The following is a 16,798-nucleotide window of genomic DNA, read 5'->3' as shown; positions in this document are numbered from 1 at the left end:
ACTTGGAACACAAACAGGATCTACAAAATCAGCTGGACTCAGCCCTTTTGAAAATTAATGAAACAAGGGTACTCTTGCCCCTCCCCCTGATTCGGAGATCTGGATTTTTAAAATCTCCGGGGCAGGTTTGCCTCCTCTACAGTAGAGGAGGTATTTTCTATACACTACAAAAGGTGTAGGGAATGACTCACCTCCCACCTTCGGGACCACCACGGGTCCCATTACACCTCTCTCACTTGTTTGTTCATACCTCCTTCTTGTCTAATTTTTTCTTTCCTCCTAGAGACCAGTCTTGATTTGAAAACTGCGCACAAACTCGGACTCCTGACACCCATTCAGGTCCCTGGAATTTCTGAGCTTGACTTAACACGTAACATTGGCGAGTTGCTGCTTTATCTTGCTTTTTGCTCCCCTCTTGCTCCATGGCTAACACCCAACTACTTCCTTACCCCTTTACGTATAGTGTCCTATAACACTCAAGGGTAAAACTCACCAGTCAAGCGGAAAAAAAATAACTGGATTTTTGTCTTACCGTAAAATCCTTTTCTCTGATGTTCATTGACAGACAGAGTGACATATCTTCATTAGTCGAATGGGTTATGCTGCGCTTCCTAGGAGGACACAAGGCGGAAAAGGGGTAACAAAGTTGACAGAACTTTCAGATACACCCATGGGGCAATACCAGGTGGTATACTCCCTCTTCCTGCTTTTAGGATTCAGTTTTGTAACTAACAGTGTCAGAAGAATACATAACCCAACTCCACAGTGGGGTGGGTGCAGTGTCCGTCAATGAACATCAGAGAAAAGGATTTTACGGAAAGACAAAAATCCAGTTTTCTCTTTCGTTCATTGACGGACACAGCGACATATCTTCATTAGTCGAATGGAACATCCCAAAGCAGTAATAACATGAGGGGTGGGAAATGAACACAGCAAGACAATTCCCAATGGGCTAAACATAGCCAACCAGGTAACCAAGGAGCCTAACCAGGAACAACTGGAGCTCACATATAAGAAAGAAACACCCTCAACAGGCAGAAGTCTCTGCCACCACGGCATGAAAAACCTTGCGGCCAAAAGCAGCATCCGCAGATGCAAAAATATCCACTTTGTAAAACTTAGTGAACATGTGTACTGACGCCCAGGTAGCCGCTTTGCACACCTGAACCACTGACGCCTGATTACGGAAGGCCCAGGAGGCACCGAGCGCCTTCGTAGAATGCGCTTTAAGAGGGAATGGAGGAACCCGACCCTTAATGGAGTAGGCCTGTACCACCGTCTACCTGAACCATCTGTAAATGGTCACAGCAGACGCAGCCTGTCCCTTACGAGGACCCCATGTCAGAACAAACAAGAAATCCGAATTCTGAATTGACTCAGTCACCATAAAGTACACCCTGATAGCCCGAACCATGTCTAACAAAAACGCAAAGTAGGGATAAGCTTTGAGTTCGAGTCAAAGCCAAGTTCGACTCGAACATTGATTGATCATTCTTCGAAAACTCTGAAGATGTCACCGGATGTGACGAAACGCGCCAGTTTGGACCGCATAGCGTCATTACACTACCCTGGGTGGAACGCATGCCGGAAGTAAGCCTGTTGATTCCGCGAGGAGGACGCACAGCCCGCACCGCTGACCACCAGGGAGAGTGTTTTACTTTGCTCTCATTGTTTGGAACCCCATGTATGGGCAATAAACTTTATATCTGACTTTATTACGCTATTTGGAGCTTTCTTTTCTCTCCTTCCCTATCAACTGGGTTGTTACACCCCAGAGTCCAGAGGAGCTTTTATCAGTCCACAGGACCGCTTAAAGGGGAACCTTTTGGCCCAGGAGGCCACCAAAGCTCGAATGGTCTTAATGTCATATGACATATAAAACCCACTACATCTGGTAAGTGACCCAATTCATTCATTCACTCTGGACAAGGAATCGACACTATAGCCAATCAAGTCACAGCACTTGCACCTTCCAATTGTGAAGAATCACTCTCACTAAGGACATTATTTTGAGCACAAAGTCACCGCTTAATATTGGACTGTTTTTTATTATTGAATTTTATACATATATTGCTTATTGCAAAATGATTTATTGTTAGATATTTCTACCTGAATTTTATGTCACAGTCACTCATGCACAAAGGACTATAATGTGAGCACAAAATCACTTTTTATTGTTCTTTTATTGTGGATTTTATATATTTATATGTCATATATCAAGTCATTCATGCATTTTATAATATAGGTCTAACTAATATTGGGAATCTCCATACATATAATTTATTTAAATTTATTTTAAAGATCGGCATTTGATGATGCCATCTAACTAGTTATCCAACTAGCAAGCGCTGTATTTGGCCTTTTTTTAATAAGACCATTCTTTTACACTACATCTTTTATTGTACAGCAGCTGCTTTACCTCCATTTGTATCTCTAATTTATCAGATTCCTCTATTTATTTATATATCCACCATAAACCCTATCTTTGGCGCGTGGCATATACCTTGTATATTCTTTTCACGTAGCAAAGAAAACGTTGATGTAGATCGGAATATGAAGGTAAGCGTCCTGGATATCAATGGAAGCTAGAAAGTCCCCCTGATGGAGGGAAGCCACGACTGATCGGATTGATTCCATTCTGAATTTTTTAACCCGCACAAAATAGTTCAGGGCCTTGAGATCTAGGATAGGCCCAACCTTTCCTTCCTTCCTGGTGACCGTGAAGACGTTGGAATAAAACCCCTGAAAACGTTCCGACTCGGGAACAGGAACTATCACCCTTTGGGCCGACTCGGGAACAGGAACTATCACCCTTTGGAACAACAAGTCCTTAACCGCTCCAAAAAGGCCTTGAAGGCAATCCTTGGACAGACACAAATTTGAAGGGAAGAACTTTGGCGGGGGCAAGGACCAAAACTCGATCTTGTAACCGGACCGACCCAACTCGAGAACTCACTTGTCCTGGATGAATGAGATCCATGCATCCAGAAAGAAACAGACTTCCCCCCCACTCCTGGAATGGCTGAGGACGTCCCTTCAAGTGGAGGAGGGCTTCTCCCGTGAGGCCAGAGGAACCCACCTTGGACCTACCCCAGGGTCGCTTGAAATCCCCCGAGAAAGGTCTTTGGAGGGTTTGGACCCTTTGTCCTGTGACCCCGTGGTACGAAAGGGCCGCTTGTGAGCCGAAAAGACCAGACCACGTTTGGTACTCTTGCCTCCCGTGAGACCCTTTATGATCTCCTCCATGGAGGCTCCAAACAGACGGTCACCCACAAATGGAAGATCTGGCAGACCAGCATTTCAACCAGATCATGCAACGTAAAGTCACAGCGGTCACGAAGCCCTGCAGGCTAACGGAGCTGCATCCAGGGAGGAATCACAGATATATTGCAATTCTTGAATTTTTTGCTCCGCCAGCTCGGTCATTTCCTGGGGGTGCTGACCCTCCTACAAATCTTGGCGTAACAGCTTCGCCCACTCCGTCAAGGTCTTTGAAACCAAGGTAACGGCAAACACCGGTCTCAAAATTGAGCTGACCATGGTAAAAAGATGACGTACCAGCGCTTCAGCCTTCCTATCCGTAGGATCCTTAAAGGATGGAGCGTTCTCCACAGGCAACAATGTGGCTTTATTCAACCTCGAAATCTGAGAGTCCACCACCAGTGGTACCGTCAGTTTCTTAACCAGGGACACCTCAAAGGGGTATTTCCTAGCGAAACGCTTAAGAATCCCAGCCGAACGTTTTGGGGAACCCCAGTCACTAGCGACAATCTTGTCGAAATAGGCAGAGAAAGGAAAACACTTTAGTCACTCTGGAGGGTCTACGGGTGCCAAAACTGCACCGGTGTGGCTGACGCAGCATCCGCTGTGTCATCCATTTTTAAAGTTTCCCACACTGACACAATCAGTGCCTCTACCAACGCTTTTTCCTGCGCCGAATTGGAGGAAGAGGAATCATCCTCACTGTCCGAACACTTGAGATGTGTGGACGGTGACCCCGTGGGATGACTTACGTCTGTAGCGGGCACATCCGGCTCTGAATCGGAGGAGGCAGATGAAAAAGGAAAGGACTGCAGACGCTTTTTAGCAGGTTTCTTTTGTAAAACCATGTCCACTTTTGACACTAAAGATTGTAGGACCGAATGCAGAATGCCCCCCCCCCCCCCCCCGAAGATCCCTTCTCTGAGAGTGGGTCTGGTGGTGAGACATCTTCGGCCAGCTCCATCCTGGTGCCGCAGTGGGAACACAGTAAAAATTTGACAGAGCTGTATGAATATAAAAAAAAAACCCCCAGCAATTTTAGAGCCTGTGGGACAACAGGTCCCAGAACGCTGCAAATAGCTAGATCAGGCAGGGAGCTACCGCCCCAGGACTCACAACCACCAGTGTCTCCGCCGTATCAGGGAGAGAGGAGAAGAGGTGCCAATTTCCTCGCAGCACGCCACTCTGACCGAGGAGCGCCCGTGCTGCCACCAGAAGCCGTTATCGTCTGTGATAAATGCGGCTACTAGAAAATGGCTGCCGCACATGCACATTAGCTCTGGCGACGCTGGACTACGGGAAAATGGTACCGAGCACGTGCAGTCGCTCCAGCCACCGCCAGTCTACAGGAAAATGGCCGCTGAGCGGCCCACATGCCACGCAATGTCGGCTCCTGCAGGAGCGAAAACCGCCCGCCAAAACCATACACAAGCGCCCCCACCCAGTGCTGTAAACACTCCCGGCCCCACACACGCCACATCGACTAGCCGTAGGGCCCCATCGCACCCCTCATATTAAGGAACCCCCCTGGATGCCCCCCTTAGTGGGGGAGGTGGGAGAGAATGTGGAAGGGGGGGAGGGAGGGGTGGGAAGGGATGGAACAAAAACTGGATTTTTGTAAGAACTTACAGTAAAATCCTTTTCTCTGGAGTCCATTGACAGACGCAGCACCCGCCCCTCTTTTATGGGGATGGTTTGTGTCTTCTTTTTCACTGTTTGCTACGAAACTTGCTTGTGGCAGAAAGTGTGTTTTGGGTTATGCCGTGAAGGACAGTCCCTGTAGGCGGGTAAGCATAAGAGCTGCATCTGTCAATGGACGATAGAGAAAAACCCATTAAGGGTAGTTAAAAACACTAGGGGGAGGGCAGCTCACCAGAAAGACCACCGACCCCGGGACGACCCGCACCAGCCCCTAACTTCCTGAGGGAGAAAAGGGGGGTTACTCCCCAACCATAGAAAACTCGGCGGGCATCACTCCAGGCAGGTCACCTCATCATCTTGGAAGAAGGGGTGCTGCTGGCCTGAGGAACGTTGTGACACCAGCCACAACCAGGTCATGTGCATCCATGTGAGATGTCCCACTCGCCAGCCAGTCCCTCCAGTGGAAACATGTCGCGGCCGACCTAGCGCGGAGCTGAGGTCTGCACGCGCTCGCTGGTTGGACTGGGATGACCATCAGGATCTAGAATATCCAGTGCATCGCCCAGTCCGACAGTTGATTGCAGTTCTCACTGGAACAAATAGGTCCTTACTCCTAACTAGGCAGAAAAAAAAACGAATCCTAGAAGCAGAAAGTGGGAGTATACCACCTGGGACTGCCCCATGGGTTTAGCTGAAAGTTCTGTTAACTTTGTTAACCCTTTTCCGCCTAGTGTCCTACTCTCAGGAAGCGAAGCACGACCCATTCGACAAATGAAGATATGTCGCTGTGTCCGTCAATGAAAGAAAGAGAAATTACAATATTACCACACTCAAAAAACAGATGTGGTTATGCTCCAAGAGACCCATTTTCCTAAACGATTTAGCCCTTCCTTCATCCATACTAAATTCCCCACCTTTTTTAGCAAATGCTGAGAACAAAACAAAGGGGGTAGTAATACTCTTCGCACATCAATGCAAATTCACGATTCCTGTTTGTTAAAGGGACTATTGATCAAATGTATTCGTTAATTTCCTACTATGCCCCAAATCGGGGTCAGGCTCCGTTTTTCAGCACCTGTTCAGCACTCTAAACTCCTTATTGGAAGGCACTGTAATTTACGGGGTGGGACTCTAATGTCACCTTCGCTCAAGGCTTAGACAAGAAAAGACCTCTGGGAAAGCGCCTCACTCGTCCCTCTAAACCAGGGATCCTCAAACTATGGCTCTCCAGCTGTTGCAGAACTACACATCCCATGAGGCATTGTAAAACTCTGACATTCACAGACATGACTAGGCATTGTGGGAATTAAGTTCCTGAACAACTGGAGGGCCATAGTTTGAAGACCCCTGCTCTAAATAAAGTTTGTGTATCACCAAGCTAATATATCAACAGGGGTTGGTGGATGTTTGGATAGAAATCAACCCTACACTGCGCGATTACTCCCATTTTTCTCACCCGCACCAATTCTTTTCTAGGATCAACCACATCCTTATCTCGGCAGCACACATCCCTCTAGCCGCTAAATCTTTCATTAGAGACTCAGTCTGGTCAGATCACGCCTCAGTTTTCTTGCTCCTCCAGCATCTATTGGGTTTGAAAGGCGACTTCAGATGGAAGTTGAATGAATCCATCTTAAGCAACCCCATCAGGGTGATTGAAATTGAAAAAGCCATTAAAGAATACTTTCTACTCAACGACACTCAAGAAATTTCCCCAGAGACTCTTTGGGCAGCCCACAAGGTCACAATGAGGGGAAAACTGATTAAAATTGCTTCCCAGATCAGTCGGGACAATCAATCTGAAGTGGTTAAGTTGGAAAGGGACTTCCTAACCTTGAGTAAGACGCATAAACGAGACCCCAAAACGATTTCTAGGGAGTCCATTGACGCTGCCCGAACCGCTCTTAAGCTGGCGCTCACATCTAAAGTGGAAAAAAGTTTAAGTTGGAGCAGGACACAGTTCTATTACCGAAGAGATAAATTGGGAACTATGTTAGCAAGTAAGCTTTCACCTAAAACCCTCTTACAAATTTACCTAAAATTAAGATAGCAGGTGGCACATTATCCCAAAACGTACAATGAGTTTTAGAGGCCTTTAAGAATTTTATCAAAAGCTTTATGGTGCGGGACCGACTCCGACTTAAGCAGAACTGGACCAATTTTTTTATTCAATTCGTCTCCCCGCTTTGAAAGATCATCACCGACAAAGGCTTAAACAGAGGATATCGGAATAAGAGGTAGCACAAGTGATTAAAAACTTAAAATCTCGTTCTTCCCCTGGTCCAGATGGTTTCTCCGTCTCATACTACAAAACTTTTTCCAATACGCTATCAGCATATCTGGCACGTTTTTTTCAATTACGACGGGGCGCTTCTCTCAATTGCTTTCTCAATTTGGCATACATTTTAAAAATTAGCCATTTATTCAAATTTAAAAGGGACACAATACCATTATATATTTTAACTAACGACGTTCTACCATAGAAGTAGCATTAAAACCTATCCACTGAAGAAACCATTTGGTGAAACATGTTGGGATTGCTACTCTGCGACAATATTGCAAATATATTTATATGAAATTTTTGAATGATGTATACAGCAAATTTTTTTATCTCATTATTTGTCTATTTTGTCTTAAAGCGGAGTTCCGGGCACAAAAAAGATTTTTTTTTTTGTGTCCCTCCGCTAGGTATGCCTCACCTGAAAAGGAATTGGATAGTTATTTTTTTTTTTTTTTTGTTTACTCACCTTTTTATTGACGATCGTAAATACTCAGCTATGACAGCTTCCTCCTCCAGCGCCGAGGCTCACCCCGTCACTTCCTGCCTCGCGATGATTCCTGGGAGCTAAACGTCATAGCTCCCAGGAATCAATGCGCCGCACCGGCCCCGCTCGTCATTTCCGGGCGACGCCGCATTCCCCTGCTAAACAGCTTCTGGGCATGCCCAGAAGCTGTTTAGGAATGCGGCGCCGCACCGGAAGTGACGAGAGGGGCCGGTGCAGTGCATTCTGGGACACGAAGACGCGGAAGAAGACAGAGAAGAGGACCGCGCCGGCTTCAGCTGCCCACAACCGAGATGGAAACGCTGTGGAAGAAAATTTCTAAGTAAGTATTTCTTCTAAAAGGTAAGTGCGAACCGGGACAGATCAGAGGCTAGCCATTGTGGAATGTGCTAGCCCTGACTGTCCCGGGGGTATGTTCAGAAAAAAATTGTTTCTCTGCCCGGAATTCCGCTTTAACTTTTTTGAATAAAAATTATACATTTTAAGATGCATGTTTTGATTTAGAATTAATTGGCACCTTAAAAAATCCCCAAACCCTTCCCCTATTGGGGGGGGGGGGGGGGGAGTTGTTGCCTACTTTAACCACTTGCCGACCGCACACTGTGCTGCTACTGCGGCACAGTGGCTCCCCTGGGTCCGGTGACGTAGACCTACGTCGCTGGACTCCTAGTGGTCTCGGCGGTGCAATCTCCACCTCCTTTCCCCGATCGTCTGGAAAAGTGTAAGAAGATCCACCTGTTTGTGTAAACAAAGCAGGCGGATCTTCTCTGTGACAGACAGTGAGAGATCACAGGATTCCGCATAGCTGAACTTGCGATCTCTGTCTATGTCACAGAACCCTCACCCCCCACACATCAGTAAGCATGAGGCATTAATGATCACCAACAGTATTAACCCCTTCCCTGCCAGTGTCATTATTACAGTAACAGTGCATATTCATGGCACTGATTACTGTAGTAATGTCACTGGTACCCCAAAAGTGTCAAAAATGTCAGTTAGGGGTCCGATCTGTCCGCCGCAATTTTGCAGTCCCGCAAAAAAAAAAAAAAAAAAAAAAAACATTGCAGATCGCCGCCATTACTAGTAAAAAAAAAAAACAATAAAAATGACAAATCTTTCCCGTAGTTAGTAAACGTGATAACTTTTGCGCAAACCAATCAAAATACGCTTATTGCGATTTTTCTTTTACCAAAAATAATCTTAGCAGAAAACAAATTGGCCTAAAATGTTAAAAAATTTTGATTTACATTCTTTTTTTTTTGGGGAATGCTATGTAGCAGTACCACCAAAAGAAAGCTCTATTTGTGGGAAAAAAGGACGTCAATTTCGCTTGGGTACAGTGTCGCACTGCGTTACTTTAACGGCAATTGTCCGTTAAAGTAACGCAGTGCCGAATCGCAAAACGGCGCCTGGTCATTAAGCAGGAAAATCTTCCGGTCTTAAAGTGGTTAAATGGGATGTGGTGCCTTTAGGCCATTCGCCAGTCACTTTTCTTTCTTGCATACCTTTACTCCCTAAAATTCTCTATTTCTTCAGGTCTTTCCCAATGCCCATACGCAGGGAGCTCCTGAATCACTTCCATAGAAAAATGATCAATATTTTCTGGGGAGCGAAGGGGCACCGCCTGTCTAGAGCAGTTCTTTTCCACTTCAGTAAACAAGGAGGTTTTGGCCTTCTCAACCCTCACCGGTATTATCAAGCAGCCCAGCTGGCTCAAATCTCAGTAGTATATGCACACTCAGGTCTCCCAGACTGGGTTACTATGGAGAGGCAAGCTGTTCCACGCCACACCTTGGACTACTTGCTTTGGTGTCCTACTAAACAAAGACCCTCGATCCTCGCCCCAACCCTCTCACCTCTTTTGCACTATGGGATACTCTTAGAACTCACCCACAACTTATCTCCCCTTTCAGACCACCGGCCCATATATTCAGAAATCAGCAATTCCCTCCAGGTCTAGAAATCCAAGCCTTTAAATGGTGGCTGAACAAAGGGCTATACAGAATCGGACACTTTTCTTTTCCCAGCTAGCCCAATCTCTAAAAGCATATTGCATTAGTAAATTAGATATGCCAAACCTTGAAAAATGTAGGTTCTCCTAAATCTCCCATTTCCCTATTGAAATCTGGATATCTAAACCTAACCCACCCTCTATCACACCTTATGAACAGTGGTGTGGTCAAGCCATGGAGCAGAAGGGGGCAATTTTTAATGCTATACAGTGCACTCTGCTCTGTCCAAATTAGGACTCCCTATATGTTGACCTGGGAAAGGGATCTTGCTCAAGAATGGGATTTTGAAGAATGGCATAGGAACCCACTTAGGGCCACCAAGGGTATACTGACCATAGCATTGGTGAAAGCCAAGTTAAAAGTCTTAATGTGGTGGTACCTGCAAGATTGGCCAAATTATACTCTTCAACCCAACCAGTTTGTTTCCATGGAAGTAAACGTATAGGCAACATGCTCCATGTCTGGTGGGATTGCCCCAAGATCAGAAGCTTTTGGAACAGAGTTTTTCACTTACTATGGAAGAGCCCCACATATTGCGCTTCTTAACTTCCCAGTAGATACAGACTCTAAAAAGTTATTTTATTTATCCTAAACGGAAGCTAAACTAACAATAGCCAGCTCTTGCAAAAAAAAAACCCTCTGTATCCTTCCTTAAAGCCAAAAGGAAAAACTTCTGGATTATGGCCCAGGAAAAAAAATTGTTAGCGAGCCATTAACCTCCCTGGCGGTATTCCCGAGTGTGGCTTGGGGTGGAATTTCAGTGCCATTAGCGGAAACCCCGTGCCACACTCAGGGTACCGCCAGGGAGCCTCGCTGGATCCTGGTAGAGGTTACTTACCTTGTCCCCGGGATCCTGCGATGTGTCCCTACAGCATATGGCGGCCGGATCTTCCGTCTGATGCTGTGACCCCGGCTTCCGTCTCCTGCGAGCGTCACGTCGCAGTGGGGTGGAACCGGCGGCAAATTCAAATAGTAAAACACACAAACACACTGATATATTGTAATCCTATTGGTTTACATTACTAAATAAAATAAATTGACATTAGCTTGCCCCCCAGTGCCCTTTCCTGCAGTTTTACTGTACTTTTTATAATTATATATATATATATTATATATATATATATATATATATATATATATATATATATATATATATATATATATATATATATATATACACACACATACACATACAATATACACACACACACACACACTTTAACTTATTTATTGTTGTTTATTATATTAGAATTTATGATTTTGTGTTTCAAACTTTATCATACCCGAGTTGTTATAAAGAAGAACGCACAGTAAAAAAAAAAAAAAATCATACGTAAAATAGTTGGTTTGGGCTGCTCGTCCTTAGGAAATACATGCAAAATAATTGTACCGCTTCAGCACCTAAAATCGGAAACAATCATACCGCCAGGGAGGTTAAACTCCTGACAAATTTGAGGCAACCTGGGAACCTTGGATGAAGTACAGTCAGGTCCATAAATATTGGGACAGCTACACAATTCTAATCTTTTTTTGCCCTCTACACCACCACAATGGATTTGAAATGAAACAAACAATATGTGCTTTAACTGCAGACTTTCAGTTTTTTATTTGAGGGTATTTACATCCAAATCAGGTGAACGGTGTAGGAATTACAACAGTTTGTTTATGTGCTTCCCACTTTTTAAAGGGACCAAAAGTAATGGGACAGATTAACAATCATAAATCAAACTTTCACTTTTTAATACTTGGTTGCAAATCCTTTGCAGTCAATTACAGCCTTAAGTCTGGAACACATAGACATCACCAGACGCTGGGTTTCATCCCTGATGATGCTCTGCCAGGCCTATACTGCAAATGTCTTCAGTTCCTGCTTGTTCTTGGGGCATTTTCCCTTCAGTTTTGTCTTCAGTAAGTGAAATGCAAGCTCAATCGGATTCAGGTCAGGTGATTGACTTGGCCATTGCAGAACATTCCACTTCTTTCCTTTAAAAAACTCTTTGGTTGCTTTCGGAGTATGTTTCGGGTCATTGTCCATCTGCACTGTGAAGCGCCGTCCAATGAATTCTGAAGCATTTGGCTGAATATGAGCAGATAATATTGCCCGAAACACTTCAGAATTCATCCTGCTGCTTTTGTCAGCAGTCACATCATCAATAAATACAAGAGAACCAGTTCCATTGGCAGCCATACATGCCCACGCCATGACACTACCACCACCATGCTTCACTGATGAGGTGGTATGCTTTGGATCATGAGCAGTTCCTTTCCTTCTCCATACTCTTCTCTTCCCATCACTCTGGTACAAGATGATCTTGGTCTCATCTGTACACAGAATGTTGTTCCAGAACTGTGAAGGCTTTTTTAAGATGTTTGGCAAACTCTAATCTGGCCTTCCTGTTTTTGAGGCTCACCAATGGTTTACATCTTGAGGTGAACCCTCTGTATTCACTCTGGTGAAGTCTTCCACCACAGTTTTTTCCGTGGTCTTCCGGTTCTTTTGGTGTTGCTGAGCTCATCTGTGCATTCTTTCTTTTTAAGGATGTTCCAAAAAGTTGATTTGGCCACACCTAATGTTTTTGCCATCTCTCTGATGGGTTTGTTTTGTTTTTTTTCAGCCTAATGATGTTGCTTTGCTTCACTGATAGTGACAGCTCTTTGGATCTCATAATTAGAAAGTTGACAGCAACAGATTCCAAATGCAAATAGCACACTTGAAATTAACTCTGGACCTTTTATCTGCTCCTTGTAAATGGGATAATGAAGGAATAAAACACACCTGGCCATGGAATAGCTGAGCAGCCAATTGTCCCATTAATTTTGGTCCATTAAAAAGTGGGAGGCACATATACAAACTGTTGTTATTCCTACACCTTTCACCTGATTTGGATGTAAATACCCTCAAACTAAAGTTGAAAGTCTGCTTTTAAAACACATCTTGTTTGTTTCATTCCAAATCAATTGTGGTGATGTATAGAGCCAAAAAGATTAGAATTGTGTAGATGTCCCAATATTTATGGACCTGACTGTATATGGCAATTCCACCAGTCCTAAAGAATGTCTGGGTTACCTCCACGTCACTCTGGTCTCTAGCTTCTACTCTCAAGGCTGTTCCTTCTTACCTATTCTTCTTGGTCTACCCGACCCTTTGGTTTTAGCCTGTATTTATACCCCTGCAGGACTCCAAGCTGACACACTAGGGGACGTCAGAGACTTCTTAAACCTTGACTCAACCTGTTTTGTCTTTGACTCTATGATTATACCAATCTTATGTTTCTCTACTCAACCATTTGTAACCTTCCTACTGTGGGAGTTTTTATTTACCTTTCTACATTGTGTACAGTCAGGTTGACCCCACAAATTTTCTTTTTTTCTATTTTTTTTATTAACGATATATATATATATATATATATATATATATATATATATATATAGATATATATATATATATATATATATAGATATATATAGATATATGCCAATTGCACGCTACCTCAAAACTTGCAACATCTGTATCACTGTGCTGTGTGATGAAACTGCACATTTTAGCCACTTGCCGACCGCCGCACGACTATCTACGGCGGCGGTCAGCCCCTCACAGGCAAAGTGACGTAGGTCTACGTCGCTCGCCTGTGAGGGTTTAGGGAGCGAGCGCGCGCCGCCGGAGGCGCGCTCCCGCTCCCGCGTGGTCACGGACCCCCCCGCGCGTGTGACCGGCGGACCCGATCGCCGCCGGCCACTCTGCGATCGGCGGGGGAGAGGGAGAAAGTCAGGCAGCTTGTGTAAACAAGCTGCCTGTCATTCTCCTCTCTGTATGAGAGATGATCACATGGATCTACTATGTAGATCCATTGATCACTCTGCATACAGTTGAAGCCACAGCCAATCACAGTTAGAATCACGCCCCTAGGGACACACACAGCCCCTCCCTCTCAAATAAAGTTAACCTCTTCACTACCAGTGTATTTTTACAGTAACAGTGCATATGTATAGCACTGATTACTGTAGAAATGTCACTGGTAACCCCAAAAGTGTCAAAAATGTCAGTCAAGGGTCCGATCTGTCCGCCGCAATGTCGCAGTACCGCAAAAAAAAATCGCAGATCGCTGCCATTACGCGTTAAAAAAAAAAACAACAAAAATGACAAAAATCTTTCCCTTTGTTAGTAAACGCGATAACTTTTGCGCAAACCAATCAAAATACGCTTTTTGCGATTTTTTTTACCAAACATAGGTAGCATAAAACAAATTGGCCGAAAATATTAAAAAATTTTGATTTTTACATTTTTTTTGGGGGGAATTTCATATAAAAAAAAGGGAAAAATATTGCTATTTTTGCAAAATTTACGCTCTTTTTTTGTTTATAGCGCGTGATCAAAAAATCGCACAGGTGATCAAATACCGCCAAAAGAAAGCTCTGTTTGTGGGAAAAAAAGGACGCCAAATTCGTTTAGGTACAGCGTCGCACGACCGCGCAATTGTCCGTTAAAGTCACGCAGTGCCGAATCGCAAAATACCCTCTGGTCGTTTAGCAGCCAAATCCTCCGGGGCTTAAGTGGTTAAAGTGGCCTTTTATGATTAGAATAATCATGCCGTCTAATCAGCATCTTGATATGGCACACTTGTGAAGTGGATGGTTTATCTCTCGGCAAAGGAGAAGTGCTCACGAACAGAGATTTAGAAAAAGATTTGTGAACAATATTTGAGAGAAATAGGCCTTTTGTGAACATAAAAAAAAAAGTCTTAGATCTTTGAGTTCAGCTCATGAAAACTGGGGGCAAAATCATAAGTGTTGGGTTTATCCTTTTGTTATATATATATATATATATATATATATATATATATATATATATATATACACACATATACACACATACATACATACATATATACATACATATACACACACACACACGCTATATATACTCATTTCTGTATTCTAATGTTACTTTGCTATTTCTTCAATAAAAAAAAAAATACCCAGATCAAGGTTTGATCTAGGTCAGCCCCAGGGTTAGTGTTTGGGTCAAGGTTGGGGTCAAGGTTTAGGGACAGAATTTTTTAAATTAGTATCAGTGTGTTTTAGGCAGGATAAAAAACAAACAAAAAAAAAAAACAATTATGCACTATTGTTTCTGGGATGTACTACCGGTACAAACAACAACTAACATACACATATGTGGCACCACTGCGATCGTCAGGAGCAGGAGAATTTATTTTAGGTTGTTCTTTGGTGGTAGGTTATGATACCGGCAAGTTCTCCTTGCACAGGAGATATCTATTATCATTTACCACCAAATGAAAGCCCAATTTGTCCTGGAAAAAAACAAGATATAATCCCCGCAATAGACTAGTAACTATGTTAGTTCTTATTTTGCAGGGTGTATTTTTTTTCTGGCAAGATAAACAAAAATAGCAACCGCTCCAATTTAGAACTAGATTTTGGAGTAAGGGCTCTTTCAGACGGCCGCTCCGCTGTTCTTGTCCGCTGCGGGACTTTTTTTTTTTTTTTTCACGGAGCGGATGACATGACATTTGTGTCATCCGCTCCGTATGCCCGCATATCATCCCATCCGTTTGCGGATGATATGCGGACATAATGTAAGTCTATGGGCATTGCGGATGTCAGCGGATGACACCGCTGACATCCAATTTTCCTTCCTTTCCGTTTTTTGAATGGAACAAAAATAGGGTTCTGTTCCGTTCCAAAAAACGGAACAGAACTGAAAGGAAGAAAATCGGATGTCAGCGGATGGTATTCCGCTGACATCCGCAATGCCATAGACTTACATTATGTCCGCAAATCATCCGCAAAAAAATAGGATGATTTGCAGACAAGCGGAGCGGCCGTGTGAAAGAGCCCTAAGGAGCCCAGGGAAGGGCTTTGCACAGAGAAAAGAAAACGAAGTGTATAGATGAGTTCCATCCAAAAGTGGAACTTCCGCTTTAAGGAATCCTGACCCCCAGACATGCCACATATCACGTTTTTTTTTCATGGGGGGGGGGGGGGTGAGGGAATGGGTTCCTAGCTCCTACTTCCGCTCTGGCCACCTAGGTGGAAGTTCTCCTCTCCACCTCCCTCCCTGCAACCTTCTGGGACACGTCACAGGTCCCAGAAGATTGCCCAGCCATTCAGGACGCACAGCACGACTCTCACATGTGCAGTGCACACCCAGCTGTGAAGCTGCAAGTTATCACAGTTGGGTGCCCACACTAGTGATGCCAGCGCTGGAGAGAGCCGAGGGAGAGAGCAGAGGCTTCAGGCGACCGCATTGCTGGATCGTGGGAAAGGGAGTGTGTGTTCATTAAAAGTCAGCAGCTACACTTTTTGTAGTTGCTGACTTTTAATAAACACAGGAACGGCTGGAACTCCGCTTTAAATTGCAAGGAACTTTATCTTGTACAGCTTCACAATAAATCTTGTGATCAAACAAGACAAAGGAATGAAGCGGTTTCATTTTTCTGGAATTTTGTTTAACATACCAGGAACAAGCAAAGTCTATAAGCCATGATCCTTGAAGAATGGGGTATGTAAAGTGGACTACATGCAGTAACAAAGATTCTGTGTTTATATTACTGTAATATACTCACTTGGAAACAGGGGATAGTGGCACAGCTTTGGTGCTCCCAGCTGGAAGTGGTTTGTCAGTTTTGGTGACATTCTCGGCTGGTTTTGCGGACTTCTGCGGTTTCTCGTTTAGAGCGGATTCATTTGCCTGAGGTTTTCCGGGCTCAAAGTGGGCGTCAGAAATGATCACCTCCTCCCAATCCTCGTTTTGGTCAGGCAAGGAAGATTGCAGGAGCTGGCTAACCGCTTCCGAATTTTCCTTCTCAGACGCCTTGGATTCTCTAACAGTAGTGGACTGATCCTGACTGTCTGTTGTCCGAACAGTGGTGTTTGGCTTATCTTTAGATTGTTTTCCCTGTGCAGATTTGCATCAAAGTGTTAAAAAAGACAACATTATTATTTTATTTGAGGTTAATGGAGAAGAATAAACCCTGACCACATCACTAAGGAAGTTTTAATGTCAAACAGAAGAAGCCTGCAAAAGCAGAGTACTCATGCTTACCTATCCAAAGGGCATCAACTTCAATCCATGCTCTC

The 16,798-nt window shown here is 44.1% G+C and overlaps 1 protein-coding gene across 1 annotated transcript in view; it reads right to left on the bottom strand.

Annotated features, from left to right (window-relative positions):
• The window catches only part of HMGXB3 (HMG-box containing 3), a 116,457-nt gene that overhangs the window by 57,045 nt on the left and 42,614 nt on the right, over positions 1–16,798 (bottom strand). Inside the window, exon 7 of the mRNA XM_082255107.1 lies at positions 16,285–16,616. Coding sequence (XP_082111233.1) covers positions 16,285–16,616 — 332 coding nt within the window. The remainder of the gene's footprint in view (positions 1–16,284; positions 16,617–16,798) is intronic.

This window comes from Pelophylax lessonae (genome assembly GCF_965119305.1).
Source record: "Pelophylax lessonae genome assembly, chromosome: 4".
NCBI lineage: Eukaryota > Metazoa > Chordata > Amphibia > Anura > Ranidae > Pelophylax > Pelophylax lessonae.
The sequence above is the reverse complement of the archived record's forward strand: the minus strand, read 5'-3'. Positions and strand labels throughout refer to the sequence as shown.